The following is a 17,148-nucleotide window of genomic DNA, read 5'->3' on the forward strand; positions in this document are numbered from 1 at the left end:
TCAAGTCCCCTTGACTGTCTCCTTCACGGTGGGCTCGAAGGCACACACAGCTGACGTTCAACCGAGCTGGCCGCTGTCCTCACGCTGTGGGTGAAAACAGGGACCTTGCAATGATCTCGCTGGACTTCAATTTCAACATTTTGACAAGGGACCTGTCACATTATTTGGAAAATCAAGTGAAAGTTGGGCTGTTCGGTTCGGGTGTAGGGCTGTCTCTGGTACTGGGCTTTAGCGCAGCGTACACCTGCTACTATCTGCTTTCAGTAGCGAAGGTAAGAACCGTTCACGTATGATATACCGGCTGCTTTCGAAGGCACTTCTTTTTTTGCCTTATGTTGCTTGTATGTGCAATTTAAACCGGCGTGTGTGTGCTTTTCACGAAGGAGCATCATCCCTGCGAGCGATGATGCTGGACCGAGCGGTGCATGGAGGTTTCGATTATTTTGCATCTGTCCACCGGTGGCCTAACGGCACACGCCTGCACATGTGTGATGGATCTCAGGCAGCAGTACCAACATTTGAATCAGCATATTTTCATAAAAAGACATATTATCCACATGCATGTGCAGCACTTATATAAATGAATCAATCCGTAGCAAGACAGTTGCAGTTAGACGTCGGCATTGACTAAGCTAGGCTAACATTACTGTATGTAAGAAATGCCGGTAGAAGATTTTATGTAACGCATGCTGACAGTGTTGATTTTACATAATTATAAATTGCACGTTGAGTGAGGTTTTCATGCAGTTCAACATTTAAATAAAAATAGATATAATAATAACAATATAAAATCTGTTTGAATTGGACAAATAAATTAACTGGTTTGAAAGAGGCAGCTAACAGACCAAATTATGCATCAAATGAATATTGTTACATTTACAAACATAACATGTGGAAGTGCATGCCTAATGATTCTTCTGTATGTTGAAGTGTAATAAAGACCTTAAATCTACATCATAGACTTTAACGTTACACTTTGATTGTCAGTAGACTTTAGCTTGCTCACAATAACAGCCTTGCTTTTTATTACAGCTGGATGCTGAATTTTTAATAATGTAAAGTGAAATCTTCTTTTTTATGTGTTGAGGTCTGCATCAGCAGATCTGATTCAATAATACAACAAGTAATGCAATTTTGAAAATGATTTTAGATTACATATAATGTGATGTAACAAAACAGGGCTTAGAGCTAAAAGAAAGTTACATGATGGATCTGCTGTCATATTAAATAACATCACATTAATTCATAACCTGAGGGAAATAAAGAAGTCACTTTTTTTGACTCAAGCCTGTTCCGCACTTCATTCATCTGTATGGTTGCAGAAGCCACAGCTCATCTCAGGGGGTAAGAAGTTCTACCACTTTCTGAGGGAGCAATGTCCGGTGGTGTCAGAGACCTACTACCCCACCTTTTGGTGCTGGGAGAGCCGCATCCAGACTCTGCTGAGACCCTTTGTCACAGCCAAACCTGGGGTCGTCTACAGAAAGTAAGTCCTCGCCATGACTGACAAATTAATTATCCCTCACACAAGTTGTCCCTCCCTCCCCCCCAAAAAACTGAGAATGTATTTTTCCTTGCAAGCAGTCTGTCTTCACTTATTCAAATGGGCATTTAAATTCATAAAAAAGTTCAAGTCAAATAGTTCATATGCAATAAGAAATACGCGTGGAGCGTGCAAGCTGGAGAGTTCACCTTTGACATCGTCACAGTAAACGTAAATTTGATATGACAGCTTTCTTGTTTTTGGCGTTCTAGAGAAATGAAATGCCACTGCAGAAATTTCCACGCTGACAGTAAAAAAGCTTTATTATGCAACTTCAACAAACTAGTGTGGCCACAAAGAAGCTTTCGTTGGCTATATCTTGGTTTCTTTCTCACCAGTTTAACTGGAAACAAATTCCAGGCTTGTTCTTAGCAAAGACTCAAAAGCTCAGAGGAGAAAGAGATCTTTTGTGCCGCAAGGCTGGCTTGGGCTGCCCTGCCTACTCCTTGATAATGTACATTCTGTTGAGGATTAATTGTCACACCATTCCTTGCCCCCTGCGTACATAAAGGAGATTTATTAAAATTAATTAAGAGAGAGTTATTTTTCATTATTACTATTTATTACTTATTAGTTCATATTACATTCTCACGTAATTTGCTTCATGTATTACGACATTCCCTAATTTCCATGGCCATGCCTTTTGGGTCAGTGTTCCTGTTTGTATACAGCATACATTGTCCATGTATTATGTGTTGTTTGTCAGGACACTTAAGACTAAACCTTAACCCCAACCATAACATAAAAATAATTTAAGACCTTTGTTTAACCTGTTTAGACACTTGCTCAAAAGCTGACACATTTGATTGTTGATACAGTTTGTTTTTGTGGACATTTTTATTCTTAAGTTGAATTATTATTGTCATAAGTTGTCTGTCCGAAGGACACTGATAACTGCCTCTGCTTTTGGCCATGTCCTTAGTCAAGGAGACAAATATTCTCATAATGCTGAGGGACTTCATCCTAGTCCAGCTGTGTGTTATCAAACGTGGTAAAACTGAAGGTCACGTTCACTGAAGGTATTATCACATTTCCTCCTGGCACAACTGGACATCTGCCTATAATGAAATTACCCAAGGTTGACCCAAGGACAGGCACTGTGAAAACTGTACTATTTGTTGTTGGCTGTCTGGGTGAAATTCATCTCGTTGTCCAAGCAGAGGATTAGCACCAGGTCCCCTCCCACTTTGTCACTCTGGATTGGTCCTCACTGACTTTATAGTCTAGCGAGTCAGGTGCATATTTCATGACGGGTCTGTAATTTCATGCTGATGTCTTCACCACTGGCCAGCTAAGTTTGCTCACTGGCCGCCGCTGTGTGTGTGTGTGTGTGTGTGTGCGTGTGTGCAATGCAGGTTTTAAAATGCACTAGCACTGTGACTGAATTACCTCATTTGCCAGGCTAGTGTTATAGCCCAGAAATTGATTTATCATAAGAACCCACTGGTGCAATGCCCTCCTCCTTGTCTTAGCCTACTGAACGCGCTTACAAGATGATCAGTGAGCATTCTTGTCACATATCCAATTCTCCTTTGGTAGTGCTTGTGATTACTTCATTTTACCTGGAAGAGAACAGAAAGTATTAATTGTGTGTGAGTATTTTAACAAATTTAAATTACCATTTAGTGAGCAGATATGCATCTAGTTCACCCCAAATCTAATATTAATTTTAGTACTTTTCTTGTTTGCATTTGTTTGAATGAAACAAGTACACAGATACATAGAGATACAGATTTTATGATAATGTTCCTCGTTGCTGAATTGCGTGTCCCGCTTGTCTCTGCAGTGAGCTTATTAGGGCAGCAGATGGAGGACAGATCTCTTTGGATTGGTTTGACAACGACGACAGCCTCTCTCATCCTGACCCTGCCACCAGGCCCACTGTCCTGCTTCTGCCCGGTCTGACCGGCACCAGCCGAGAGTCCTACATCCTGCACATGGTCCAACAGAGCCGGGATCTGGGTTATAGGTGGGTGGTCTTGGCCGGACACCTTGGCTGAGGACCAGCGCTGAGCACGCATTCAGGGCACTAAATCACACAACTAACACTCTCTGTGACTTGTGCTAATTCCAGTCCAGTCAAAGTCAGAATACCTCAGCAGTCATAACAGTTTTGATTAAAAAGTAAAACCCAACACAGCTTTTTGTAGCGATTTTGTAACTTTTATATAATGGGTGCAAGAGTGACAGGGGCTTGGAGTTATTTCAGGTCAAGTGCACAAATAAAGTGGGCAGCGAAGCTTTGCGTCAAGAGCTGCTTTTGTAAATAGCCAAACGTAGCACAAGCTCGAAGAGTTGCAGAGGGAGGCAGTTTTTCCCCCTTTCTCCCTCTCCAATAGGCCCTTTCTCTGTGTTCTCTGCACTCATTCTTTCACCCAGATTTGGGAAGGCATGTGAGGAGGGCCGGCACACTCAGCATCTTCCACCCCTCACCCTGTCTGCGTAGCTTAATGAATTACAGCTTATCCTGGTACAAGCTTTGCAGCTTAGCCCAGACCAGCTTCCGAGTCTATGATGCAGTGTGTGTGTGTTTAAGCACACCCCCCCATACACACACACATACACCTCTCTGTCCTCTAGCTCAACACTCCATCTAGCCCCACCCTGCTGCTGAGCTACACAGATAGAAACAGCAGGTCTGACTTCACCAGATAATAGATGACTGGCGAGAGATGTGGAGAGAGGAGGGATGCTGATGCCTTCCCTCTAACAGTACAAACAGAATGCTCTTCACGCAGCTGTGCATCTCAGCACACCTCATCAGATTCCCAGTTACATTTTTTTGTAAGTATGGAACGTTGGTTTAAAGGAATTTGGGCTACCGTGTTCCTTTGAACGTGGAAGTCGCTAACTTGTATTGACACCAAATAGAACAAAACTTGAGCCTACTAGAGCTTATAAATGTTGCTCCTCCTTGTGCACGTTTTTGAGCAAATCCTTGAATTTAGGGCTGCAATTAACAAATATTTTCATCGTTGATTAACCTGCCAGATGTTTTTTTGATCAGCCAAGTAGCCTTTTTGTCTGTAAAATGACAGAAAATTGTGAAATGTGCCCATCACAATTTCTGAGAGCCCCAAGGTGACATATTGAAATAGCTTGTTTTGTCCGACCATCATTTGAAAACCACAAAGATACAATAATGTAAAACAAAGTAGAGCGGAAACTCACATTTAATAAGCTGGAACCATCAAATGTACCAGCATTATTACTTGAAAAGTAAGTAAAGAAATTAATCAGTTATCAGTAAAATTGTTATAGAGTTCATTTTCTGTTGATTGATTAGTCGATTAATCAACTAATCGTTGAGTTCTACTCAGAATTTGTCCAGTTACTGTTGAAGAATTATTGTGAGCCAGCTGTCAGGTGCGAGGAAGAAGGTTTTTCGGAGACTGATGAAGTTTTACACAGCAAAGTTTAATGAGACTTGGCCAAGGAGAAACAGTGTCAGCATCCAACGTGTGAACACAAGCAATGCCAACACCAAATCTGAAGGATAACATCTTTTGGTCCCTTTTATGTTTCTGTTTTCCCCCTAGTGGCTGTAGGTTTTCCCCTTTGGTCATCTTTAGCTGGCCTTAACCTAAAACAGCAACTCTATATGATGTTTAGACTTCAATGCTACATCATATTGGAATCTCTTAAAGTCCATGAATTGTACTTTAACCTGTGGAGCTACTGAGTTCTTGTAAACATTCTTGTAGGACACTGATATCTGCTAGCCTGACGCATGATCTACTGTCTCTACCTAATCAGTCTATTGTTGTCTCCCCGACAAGGACAAGTAAATGTGAGAAATACCAGAACAGGACAGAAAACACTTATGGGGTCAGCTAAATTACTCTAAGCTAGACCTGTCTTATCTTTCCTTGTTATATCAACAAAGCCCCTTAAGAAATATTCTTAACAGTTACAATCAATGGATTAGGGTTACTTATAATTATTTTCTCTATAAATTCTTTGGTCTATGAAATGTCAGCAAAAAGCAAAAAATTACTATCTTTAAATTTCTTTTTTCAAAAATACAAAGACATTCAGTTTTTAATCACTACAAGACTACAAAAATCTGAAATAATTTACTACTGATAAGATGGCACTAGTGAATTTTTGTCTGTTTTGCTTTCAAACTAATTTATTCATCAATTTGCACAGTAGTTGCTATTCCTGAACATGTTTCAGTTACAATCAATAGAAGGACTGATTAAAGGAATAATTTAGGAGACTAATCATTTAGAGTATGTGTTTTGTATATTTCAGATGCGTGGTATTCAACAACAGAGGGGTTTCCGGGGAAACACTGCTGGTGAGAATCTAACGTGTGATAGTTTTCAACCTGTCATTACTTATTATGTTATTTCATTTCACCATTTTTCCTGTCCACGTTCAGAAAGACAAATGTGTATACAGGATAGCTGTTAACAAAAAGTTATTTTTCCCATTTGTCAGTGTGACAGCTTCCCAGTGGAGTTGTTCTTTTCATTGCATCAGCCAGCACTGTGCACGTCTGTTCCACACGTGTCACAGAGTCCACAGGGAACTAAGTGGACGCTGCACAGACAATGTTGTTCCACAGCAGGGATTAAGTTGCAGGCAGATACAGTATTTTAATGCTGATCCTCAGAAATATGACCTCTCCGGGCACGTGCTGTTCTGACACCTGGCTTAATCTGTCCCCTTACACCCGGGTATATTTAGCCAACAAAATGGGCCCGAGCTCTCATAGTACATAGCATGCCCACTGTGTTTTACGTCTCTCCCTCTCTGTCTGTACGTCTCCGCTTTGGAACAGAGGCACATTCTTTATGGACCACTGAATCACCCTGATCGAATCATACCATCACTACCATACAGAGATCCCATCCAAAAGACAAATGGTCTTTCATTACAGGCAGGGATTGTCCACAATCAATCTAATGTTCCTCTTAGTGGCTGTGAAACTGAATCAGTTGCCAATCCGTGTCCAGCTGTTGTCTTTGTCGTATTGTGTCTCAGCTGCAAATTTAAAAACAAAAAAGGGTAAAAGTGGCACTAAGGCAAAGTGTCTAGTCACAAAATGCAAATTATTTGCATGCTCAATGCTCCAGTTAATGTCCATATTGTCAATTTTTTAACTAGGCCAGAGCTTGAGAATGACCCATTGTGTAAGAGTTGCCCCCTGCCTGAAGGACTGTCGTGAGTGCTAGTGCCCTATTTCCTGACCTCATAAAAAAACAATTACATTACACTTTTCTGTGGGGTATTTCCCCCAACTACTTGTATTTTGTTCTTTTTTAAAAAAAATCTATTATTATTCAATTTGCAAGTCTTGCTGATTCACTGCAAAGTACAAAACGTGTGCAGGCCTATCAGAGTAACCACGAGAGAGTAGAAAAACAGGAATTTACTTTGCCTGAGTTTCTGCTTGAATCTTAATGAAGAGCCTTGAAGAGTCGACAGCATCCTGAGAAATTGGACTTGTTAAATAGGCTCTGTCGAGTTAGAGCTGGTTTGTTAAGGAACCTGCTCTGGCTGACAAACCGAGTTGAAAGGAGAGAATAGAAACATTTCACCCTTTCTTGGCCTGTAAATAAACTATTTCCTTTATATACAGTAGCTTAGTTCAAATATAAATCGTCTGTTCACGCTGTTACACCATAACAAAAAAAACCATAACAGAAATTAGCAATTACATAATAGCCTACTGTTTGCATGTTAAAGGTGAAATAGTGAATCATGTTAACTGTCGATACGTGTCTTCAAACATATTGTTGTCAACTTTGTTGTTGTATTATATTATCGAATGATTGTATTGTCTAAAAACATTAGACAGTTTTGAAAAATGGCCGTTACAGTTTTCCAAAGCCCAAGAAGACAAATGTCTTGTTTTGTACAACCAACACTCAAAAGTTTCAGTTTCTTTGTTGCCGATTTATCAGAGCATGGTTTCAATCCATTGACCTCTAGGTTATGGGCCCTGCACACTTCTGCTGCGCCCCTCGTACACACTCCAGATGGGACTCGCCCACAATCCCTTACGCCATATCCAGTTGCAGGGGTGGCAATGTGCACAAGGCAGTGTTCAGTGGTAGTAACATTGTAATCCGTTTTGTAAGTTCCTGTCATTGGACATGGATGACAGCCTTTGTGTGAAGGCAAATCAAGGAAACATGAACGAGTTTAGTCCCTGGCTGTTTTTTTAAAGCCGGAATTGACATCTTTAAATCCAAACCCAGAGATATTCAGTTTACTTTCCCAGAAAAAAAATGACTAAAAAGATTAAATGGTTATCAAAATAGTTGCAGATTTAGTTTCTGTATATTAACTAATTGATTAATCAATTAGTTTCAGCTATAGTTTGATTTGCCGTAAATATCATAATGATTGGTTTTGGAAATACCACTAATACTACTAGTAGTCTAAATTTTCCTAAAGTGTAGTGTAGTGTAGTGTATTATTACTTACTTTTTAAATGATGTTTGCTAGTTTAAGCTAGTTTATTTTCTCATTCAGGCACATAAAAGGAAGTGGTCAGATGCTGAGGAACAATTATCTACTTATAAAGGTAGTTCTCATAGAAATTAGGTAAATACTTGGTATATTTTACTTTTGTTCAGGCAAGCATTTTAGTTTCAAATCAAAATAACTCACTTCACCATATTTCTTTCAAGTTGAGGCCTCATGATTTTAACAGAGATAAAGAAACACTGATAAAAAAAAAGTGACTGAATTGTCTTTGTCTGTCCCACCCAGACCCCAAGGACCTACTGTGCAGCCAACACAGAGGATCTGGAGATGGTTATTGAGCACATCCAGGGGACTAATGAAGCTGCTCCAATCATGGCTGCTGGAGTATCAATGGGCGGGTAATAAAGCCACTCACTACCAGCTGACTGGACAGGGGGGGGGGAGTGTCTTTCTACAAAGTTTGGTCATGTTACGTGAATCCATTTAGAAGTTACGGTATGTAGAAGTTGTGCACTTTTTTTTTATAGGCCACTCCCATTGCTATGCCCCCTTTTAACACAAACACACACCTTCACACACAGACACACTTGACCTCCATTCCAAATTTCAGCCTCCTTGGGCAAAAACTGTGGGCGCCAAAGGACATTTTTGTAGACGGAGCAGCCAACCGACAGAGCGAGCTACAGAGCTGCTAGACGCAGCTTCAAATATTAACTAATAATACCCAGAAATCACCTGACATAACATAATCCAACATGAGCAAACTACACAGAACTCACTCACATTTACTAATTCAGCTGGTCTGTGATTGGTTTGTGCCAAATGTTACGAGAAGGACAAGAGAGGCAAAAGATGTCATGCTAGTAAGTCAAACTTTCTCTGTAGTAGACAGTTTGTGTGTTTTGTTTTAAATATTCAACCCTCACAATTCTAATGGGATTATAGAAGTGGAAATACCTTATTTCTTATTGAAAAAAAACTCAATACTCACTCTGTGTATAGCTTGGTCACTATTCTTAAAAAAATAATCTAAGGGATCCGGATCAAGATTGGTGTTTATGAAAAATAAAATTACTATTGGCCAATACATTGTTGTCACATTTTTTAAAATTCCAAAAATCGGTATTGGCCTCAAAAATCCAGTATTGGTCAAGCTATAGTCGGTGCTTTAATATGGTCCCAGTTGTTCAGTACAGCATGCCAAAGAAACTGCGCAGCACTAATCCCATGAAGTGAACGACTGGTCAAAAATGGAACATGTTCCAATCCCTGTTTTTCCCCATCTGTCCCTTCCTCTCGCCCTCTCCATATTGAGGATGATGCTGGCCAACTACTTGGGCCGCAAGGGCCGGGAAACCTGTCTGAAAGGTGTCGTAGCCTTCTCAGCAGGCTGGGATGTGTTTGAGTGCACCGCTTCACTGGAAAAACCCCTGGACCGTTTCCTCTTTAACTCCTACCTCACCAGCTGCCTACAAGCCTCTGTGCACAGGTGGGCCAGATCGGGATTAACGCGGACGCTAACTCACTGCTAGTGCTAGCGGCTGAACTGAGCTCTTATGTATTTATTTTCTATATTTTGATCAAGGCTGCTGTATTTTTTAACTGTTATCTGATGAGCAAAGCACATTAGTAAATATAATACTCCAAATATATTCAAATCTGTGTTTTATTGCAGAATTGAAATGAATGCAGAGTGATGAGTTTGTTGTGCTACTGTGAAACTAAAGCTTTATTGTTGTTATATTATGTTGTCACAACCTTGTCAGCATTACAACAGTAGTCGGTGACAGTTTTATTTTTAATCTCATCTCTGCAGACACAGACCAGTGCTTGAAAAGTGTTATGACATCGATCATGTCATGAAGGTCGGGATTATTTTCAGTGACACTTGCAATGCCATTAATGCTAATCTAATTAAACCAAGTGTCAAAATTTAATCAATTTACCCTGTCCCTATAGGCAAGGACCATTCGTGAGTTTGACGAGAGGTTCACCTCCATAATGTTTGGCTATCCTACCAATGATGACTACTACCATGATGCCAGTCCTGTCCACAGGCTGAAATCTGTGCAGGTGCCAATGCTGTGTCTGAACGCTGCTGATGACGTCTTCTCCCCGTCTCATGGTGAGTCCCAGCGACCAGATTTTCTGTGCAATCTGACTTCACCATTCAGATTTTTAAAGAATTATTATGAAAGGGGAAAACTGATTTTATAAGGCAGGTTTACTGGCACTACTAACATGGCATCATGAAAAATGAGAATCTAGTCCACAGAGAAGACACCAGAACCTGAATCCTTTGTTTACTTTGCAGCCATTCCAGTGGAGGCAGTGAAGCAGAATCCAAACCTGGCCATGCTCATCACCTGTCATGGCGGCCATATTGGTTTCCTCGAGGGCCTGTGGCCTCGACAGAGCACTTATATGGATCGAGTCTTCAAGCAGTTTGCTCAGGCGGTCATCGAACAAGGCAGCCGACTCAAAGACCTCTCCTGATAAGAGAACTTAAAGTGTTCCTCTAGATTCACTTCCTTCCTTCCTCTCTTATGTTCCTTTCTTGATTCCTTCCTTTTCTTTCATTTTTTTGCCATCCATCTTTCCTTGCTGCATTCCATCCATTTCTGATTCCATTCTTCCTTGTTTTTTGCTACCTTCATTCCTTTGTTACTTCCTTTGACCTTTTTTCCTTGCCCTTCATCCCTCCTTACTGCATTCCATCCATCCTTTATTCCATCCCTCTTTACCTAATCTTTTTCCGGCTATTTCCTTCCGTCCATTGACCTTCCTTTATCTTTGCCCTCCATCCTTCCGTCCCATTCTTCCCCCTGCCACAAGCAAAAAAAACATTCTTTCTCATTTGAAAGGCACATCTAATTGAATGCAGTGTTGCTTTCAACATTCACTTATTTATTCCACACAGTTACCAAGTCATTGTATGTAACCATACTCTCAATAGTATGCACATTGACTAAAAACAAGCATAGCTGTTCATGTCACTGTTGAAAAGCTGAATCTTTGCCCATCTTGTTTAGTTGCATTAGCTAGCTAAGATATTATGCGATTAACTTGTGCAATTATTTTCTTTTGAAGTTAACACAAGTACTGTACATGAAAATCCAACCATCTTTGTTAATGATGCGTCCTTTATTACTCATATCAGTAGGATTTTAGCCCTCAGGGATTGTCTTTATTTTCTCATACTTCTTTCCTTTTTGTGCAGTTTTGTTTTGTCAGTCATTCTCCTTTAGTTCTTATTTTCCTCAGTTAAAGGTATATGTTATTTACCACTGGCATATGGTTGTTTTTTTTTCTTTAAAGTAATAGTTTGATATAGGACGATACACTTATTTACTTTCTTGCAGAGAGTTAGGTGAGAAGGTTATTCAACTCTCATGTGAGTTCATTAAATATGAAGCTACAGTCAGCCGTTGATTAGCTTAGCTTAGCATGAAGACTGGAAGTATGGGGGGAAACAGCTAGCTTAGTTCAGTCCAAAGGTACGTAAGCTACGCTAACCAGCTGCTGCATATGTGACGTATAGACATAAGAGTAGTAGCAATCTTTTCATGTAACTCTTGGCAAAGAAAGTAAATGAGTAATTCTGATCCTTCTTTTAACCTCCTGCATGTACCTTTACTATCACACATTCTACTTTTACACACACCAAATAGCTCTACAAATGTATATGAAGAATAATTCATTAATGACAAGGAATGTGAAATTGCACTATTTTAGTTGATACTATCATGCCTCTAACTCCTTAATGCAAGGCACTTCATTCGATATATGAAAGGATATCCCAAAGGCTGAACAGAGCAGTATATGAATTCCATGAGGTTTTCTTTGTGGGAATGTTCGTGGTTATTATTGTAAAAAAAAAGACTGAGGGTGCTAGATACGGTGATGTGGATGAAGTAATGCACACAGGAAGACAGAGTGTGTACATATTGGCTCTTTGAAGTGGTGAATGTTGCTTTACAACATGCATAGTATCATTAATGGAACCTGGTTGTCAGTCGTTTTAGATGTCGTTTCGCCAACAATGATCAAGGGGCTGGCTACCGTGTATGAGTTGGCATCAATGAAACGAGCAGATCTGACTGGAGGCCAGATTTTCAGTAATGCACTGCATGGCGGATTTTGACTTCCTGTTCCTGTGGAATTTCAGTGTCTTGTTTGTTCTGCCAAGTGTCCATTGAGTAGCATGTGTCTCATCGGCATCATCAGGTCCTGAACCTTAACACTTTGTAATCTGTAGCACAAAATGTTTGTTTTCTCATAGGACGCTGCATTTCATTTTGTACACTACATAAAAAAAGAAAGAAAAAACAATGTGTTTAACATGTGCAGCAATAAGATTTTAAATTATAAAAAATTGTCTCTATAGTATAAGTACCAGTATATGCACATTATCAACATGAGTGTAATATGCTGTATTTAATAAATTATTAAACAGAGTCTAGGTGAATTCTTTGTGCTGTTTCTAGTGCTTCTGCTCGTAATACATTCTCTCAACATAATATATTGGATTACTTGACATGTACTGCAGGTTAGAATAATAGACTGCAATTGCCTTTTGTCAGAAACTCTCTGTCTTTCTTTCTTTCTTTCTTTGTCTGCCTATAACAATGGAGTATAACGCCTGTGGCTAAATAATGTTAATATCCGGACTGCTGGGTCAGAAGCTCATCAGTCATGTGAGGTGTCAAGCTCTCACAGGACTTCACCCTCGGTCACAGACTCGTCCCCTCAAGTCAAGACATTTGACAGTCTACCGCTGGATCTGGCTTACTGCGTGACGAATGTGTCAGTGCATAGGGTCACACTCCCTCTCCTCTCACATCACAGTATTGGGTTTTGGTCCCTGGAAATGACTCACTTCACACTCACGGGCTTAGCTGCTGATAGGATATGCATTGCTGCAGTAGTGGATGTGATCTACTAAAGGCAAACTGTAATCCTCCGGCACTCCACTCCCCCCCAAATAAGCCCACAGACAGATGAGCTTTTGGTTTTAGCTAGATGTTTTATGGGAGCCTGAGAGTAATTAGAGTAGACTGCCAAGAGGGATGAGTAATTTACTGTTGGTTACATCTATGAAAACTGATATGATGTTGCACGAATCGCTTGATTATAAATGTTGATATCTCTGCTCATGAGAATGTACGCAGCGTAATCATACATTTATAGACAAATAAAGGACTTTCCAAGGAAATGTTCTTAATGTTAAGATGGAATAAAAGATATTTCAAAATATAATGGTGCAGTGATACGTTTAATCATGTCAAAGTTTGAAAGTAGTTTCATGTTAAGTACTGCATTGCCTGAGGATTCAAAAGAAATATGTCAGAGGGAACTATCAAGAGATATTTTCTCTTTTCTTCAAAGCATTTGTTGGAATATCAGCTAAAAGAACAAATTAAACAATGAAATCGATCTAGGAAACTATACAACATGTAACATGTGTTGCTGTAGTCATAAACAGTTCATCTTTGTTTGTTTGTCACAAATGAATTACTTCTAGAATCTAGGACAATATCTTTCTGCTTTCCTCAAAAGAGCAATTATGAGGTGCAAGAATCAGCATGCCAGCCACTACGACTTACCTTCTCTTCCTTATCCTATCCTGACGGCAGCTGTCTGAAAATAGCCTTGTGTTATATCACACAGGGGTTGTAGGTTGATGGAAAGCATGCTCTAATATTACCTCGCAGGAGCTGAAATAGTACTCTCCCTGGACCGACAATGCCCTGTGCCCTTACAGTGTAGCCAGAGAAGATCCTATAGCATCCATCACATCACCATCTCTGCTCATGATAATGTGCATAGTCATAGCATGGCTACAGAGGCGCTAAGGTGAGATAAATATCAGGAAAGGAGGTGACTGGGAAAGAAGCAAGGAGCAAGCAGAATAAAAAAAAATCTGAATGGATGCAGAGATGATGTGTGAGAGGATTATTAATCACAGGCTAAACATGCACATGCATTTCAAAAACACTGCCTGAGGTTTTTATTCATGCACTTGCAGCACACTTTAAAATACTCAGCAGTTACACAGGAAGCACACCCACATAAACACAGAAATAAGCAAAATAAATGGAAATCAGAGGTGATTTTTTAAAGTTTTTTATTTAACCTTTATTTCACCAGGGGAAAAGATCCATTGAGATAAAATCTCTTTTTCAAGGACATTCTGGCCAAGAAAGGGAGCAGGACAGAAAGTCAGACAATACAAACATAAAACAATACAAAATACAATCAAAACATGTAACCTTTTACCTATATACAAATGCAACAGTCGCAACCCAATATCTCACCAGTATATTAGCACTTCATTGAGCAGTTAAAATACATCAATATAATGCCAGCTTATTCAAAAACAGTTACATTCATCTTTAAAAACCTCTGTAATGAAGGATTTGAACTTCCCAAGAGGTACCAGTACCTCAAGCCATAGGGTCCTTTGCAAGGAGTTCCAAGTTAATGGTGCATAGCATGAGAAGGCAGTCTTTCCCAACACCAAGGTCACCCTGAGAACTTTTAAAAGCAGCAGCCTTCTGGATCGGGTATGATGACTACTGACCGTAAAGCTGAGCAGGCTAAATGTAATGTGGTAATTTGCAAACAAGTGCTTTATGAATAAAAATACACAAATGTAGTTGTCTCCGCATAGCTAAAGATGGCCAATCCACCATATCATATAATCTGCAGTGAGGTGTGCGCGATTTAGCAAGTGTAATAAAACGCAACGTGGTATGCAGAACCAAGTTTCTTTAACAATATACAGTAGGTCCCCGTAGTCAAGTACCAACAAAAAGGTAGACTGGACAAGTTTCTTGCTCGTTTCACAGGGGAAACAACACTTCGAAAACAGTGGCGGTTCTAGACCAATTTTATTGATGGGGCCAGGCTGGGACCAGTTTGTTTTGTTGAGGGGCACATTCAATCTGGGACAAAAGAGACAAAGGCAATGTTCAAGCTTTCAAAATGTCTTGTTTAGTATATAATGTAATGTTTTAGTAATTTACAGTTATTTGTTTCAGTAACAGGATCTTTTCAGTAACTTAGTTATAGTTTTATTAAATTACATTATACAAAAAAATGCTCGTTACAGTAGTCTTTGATGCAACACTTCTTTGTAAGGCTTAATGAACAGTATAAGCTCTGGTGTACTAGACATTCTCTGGATCCCAGTTTATATTTTCTATCCAACTATAACTTTTGCTAGGAAACAACAAACTTCTCCACATTCGTCGAGACGTGTTCTCACAAGTTGGGATCATTAGCTAAAATGTGCAGCTAAAACGCTAGTGCTGACGGAAATCGTATTTGTTTTAATTCTCCGTTTTTAAACTAAAACGGAGTAGTGTGGATGGGGCCTTAGTGTGCAAAGGCTAAGGTTCTCCTGAGAGTAAATGTAGTAAATGTCATGAACTTGTTTTTTGGGGTATTTTGAGGTTGTGCAATGAGAACTGCAATGCAGAGAACGCAACCTGAAGCTCTGTGAAAGCCTGAGCCTGGGTGGGAGCACATGTATATATAACTGTGTCATCTGCATAGATGCCAAATTTTGTCCCTCCCTTTATAAAAATAAAGACATTCCCACCATAAATTGATGCAGAAAATGTCTCCAATATTCAGGAAATTAAGTGTTTAATGCTCAAAATCATCTGGGGGAGGACCCTCACCTCCCCCACTGAATATTTTGTCAATTAATAATTCTTAATTGAATTCACATTAGTTAAGCTAAATTATCATTGAGGTGAAAAGGTGCCATATGCACATTTAAAAAGACTTTAGGCTACTTCAGGCATGCCTGCATGTATGTAGACTCAGCCGGGATTAAATTTAATGAGAAAAGTTGATCTACAGGAGAAACATATCTGACAGCAATAAAGAATGCCTGACAGCCTTACTGCATTATATTACACTATATTCTTCTTACTTTTAATTGTCACCTGAGACATTTCCTCAATAAATTGGTGCAAATAAATTCACCAGAATGCAGAAAATTAAGTGTTTAAAGCCCAAATTTTTCAGGGGGAGGACCCCCAGACTCCTCCAATTTAACATTATCAGTGTTAATTATTATTAGTAGTAATTTTAAAATTCATAATAAATGTAGTCTACATATATAATTTACTGTTGCTTTATAGACATACTTTGGGTAGGTGGCAATGGGTGGGTGGGGGGTTAAAACATGAAAGATTTCTGTGCTGGGCTAAGCCCCCAATGTTTCAAGAGCCTAGAAACGCTCCTGGCCTGCCTTACAAAGTGGAGGCGTTGAGTTTTATAGAACTGGGCAGCAGGGAGTTCTGACAAAAGACACAGTCAAGTTGCATTATGGGAAATGTAGGATCATCAGCAATTTTTTAAGCTTGAGTTATGCTAGAGACCAAAATTGAGGCTATTCTCTGCGTCTGCCACTTCGATTTTGACCATTTATTTTTGATGGCCTTTAACCCATTTTGAGGCTCTGGGGCAACCTGGGGCAAACCATACTCATGTTTTCTGGAGTTGCACTCAACTACAACTTTTCAGGTGACTGTCAATGCATCCATAAAATACGTATGGTAGATGCCATTCCAAACTCTGTGCTGTGATATACATGGGAAACAAAAATACTATAATTACAAATATGTATAATGTTGATACTCACATTGTCATGTTCAAGAAATTTCAGGAAAAGATATTAATGGTTCAGTAAATGTATTTAATGGAAAAGTTGATCTTTTAAAAATCAGAGGAAATAATCTTGACTAAATTGACTATTTTCCTTTAAGCTGCTTCAAAGTTGTTAAAATCCCCTTATTCCACTATATTTTATATCATTCTGTATCGGCTTGTTCCAAGTCTTTATTTAAGCTATACAATGTTTATGCAGAGGGAAATATTCAAACCCAAGATGGATTTTTCTGACTGCACTATTTAATCAAATGGATTCCAGTCTTGTGCATCATTTTAAGCACATTTCCCCAAAATGTATACATTTTAGCGTCGCATTTTAATCATATTTGGTATCGGGAAACACAAGAATCTTGTTAAATAATCTTTATCCTCCTATCCTATACCTTATACTGTGCTACTGTCATGTTTTGTTTTCCAAAGATCCAGAAGAAAACCATATAAAAGATTTAAACATAATTTAAAATACACGCAAA

The 17,148-nt window shown here is 39.4% G+C and overlaps 1 protein-coding gene across 1 annotated transcript; it reads left to right on the top strand.

Moving 5' to 3' along the window:
- abhd3 (abhydrolase domain containing 3, phospholipase) lies at window positions 1-12,446 on the top strand. Its single transcript, XM_038717775.1, has 9 exons — window positions 1-272; window positions 1,323-1,486; window positions 3,330-3,512; window positions 5,801-5,846; window positions 8,273-8,385; window positions 9,303-9,476; window positions 9,804-9,852; window positions 9,947-10,112; window positions 10,302-12,446. The coding sequence occupies exons 1-9, from the start codon at window positions 111-113 to the stop codon at window positions 10,481-10,483; spliced, it is 1,239 nt and encodes a 412-aa protein (XP_038573703.1). The 5' UTR covers window positions 1-110; the 3' UTR covers window positions 10,484-12,446.
- Window positions 12,447-17,148: the final 4,702 nt, after the last annotated feature.

Source organism: Micropterus salmoides, unplaced genomic scaffold (assembly GCF_014851395.1).
Source record: "Micropterus salmoides isolate LMB-PRFRI ecotype aquatic unplaced genomic scaffold, ASM1485139v1 Ms_hic_scaffold_14, whole genome shotgun sequence".
Taxonomy (NCBI): Eukaryota; Metazoa; Chordata; class Actinopteri; order Centrarchiformes; family Centrarchidae; genus Micropterus; species Micropterus salmoides.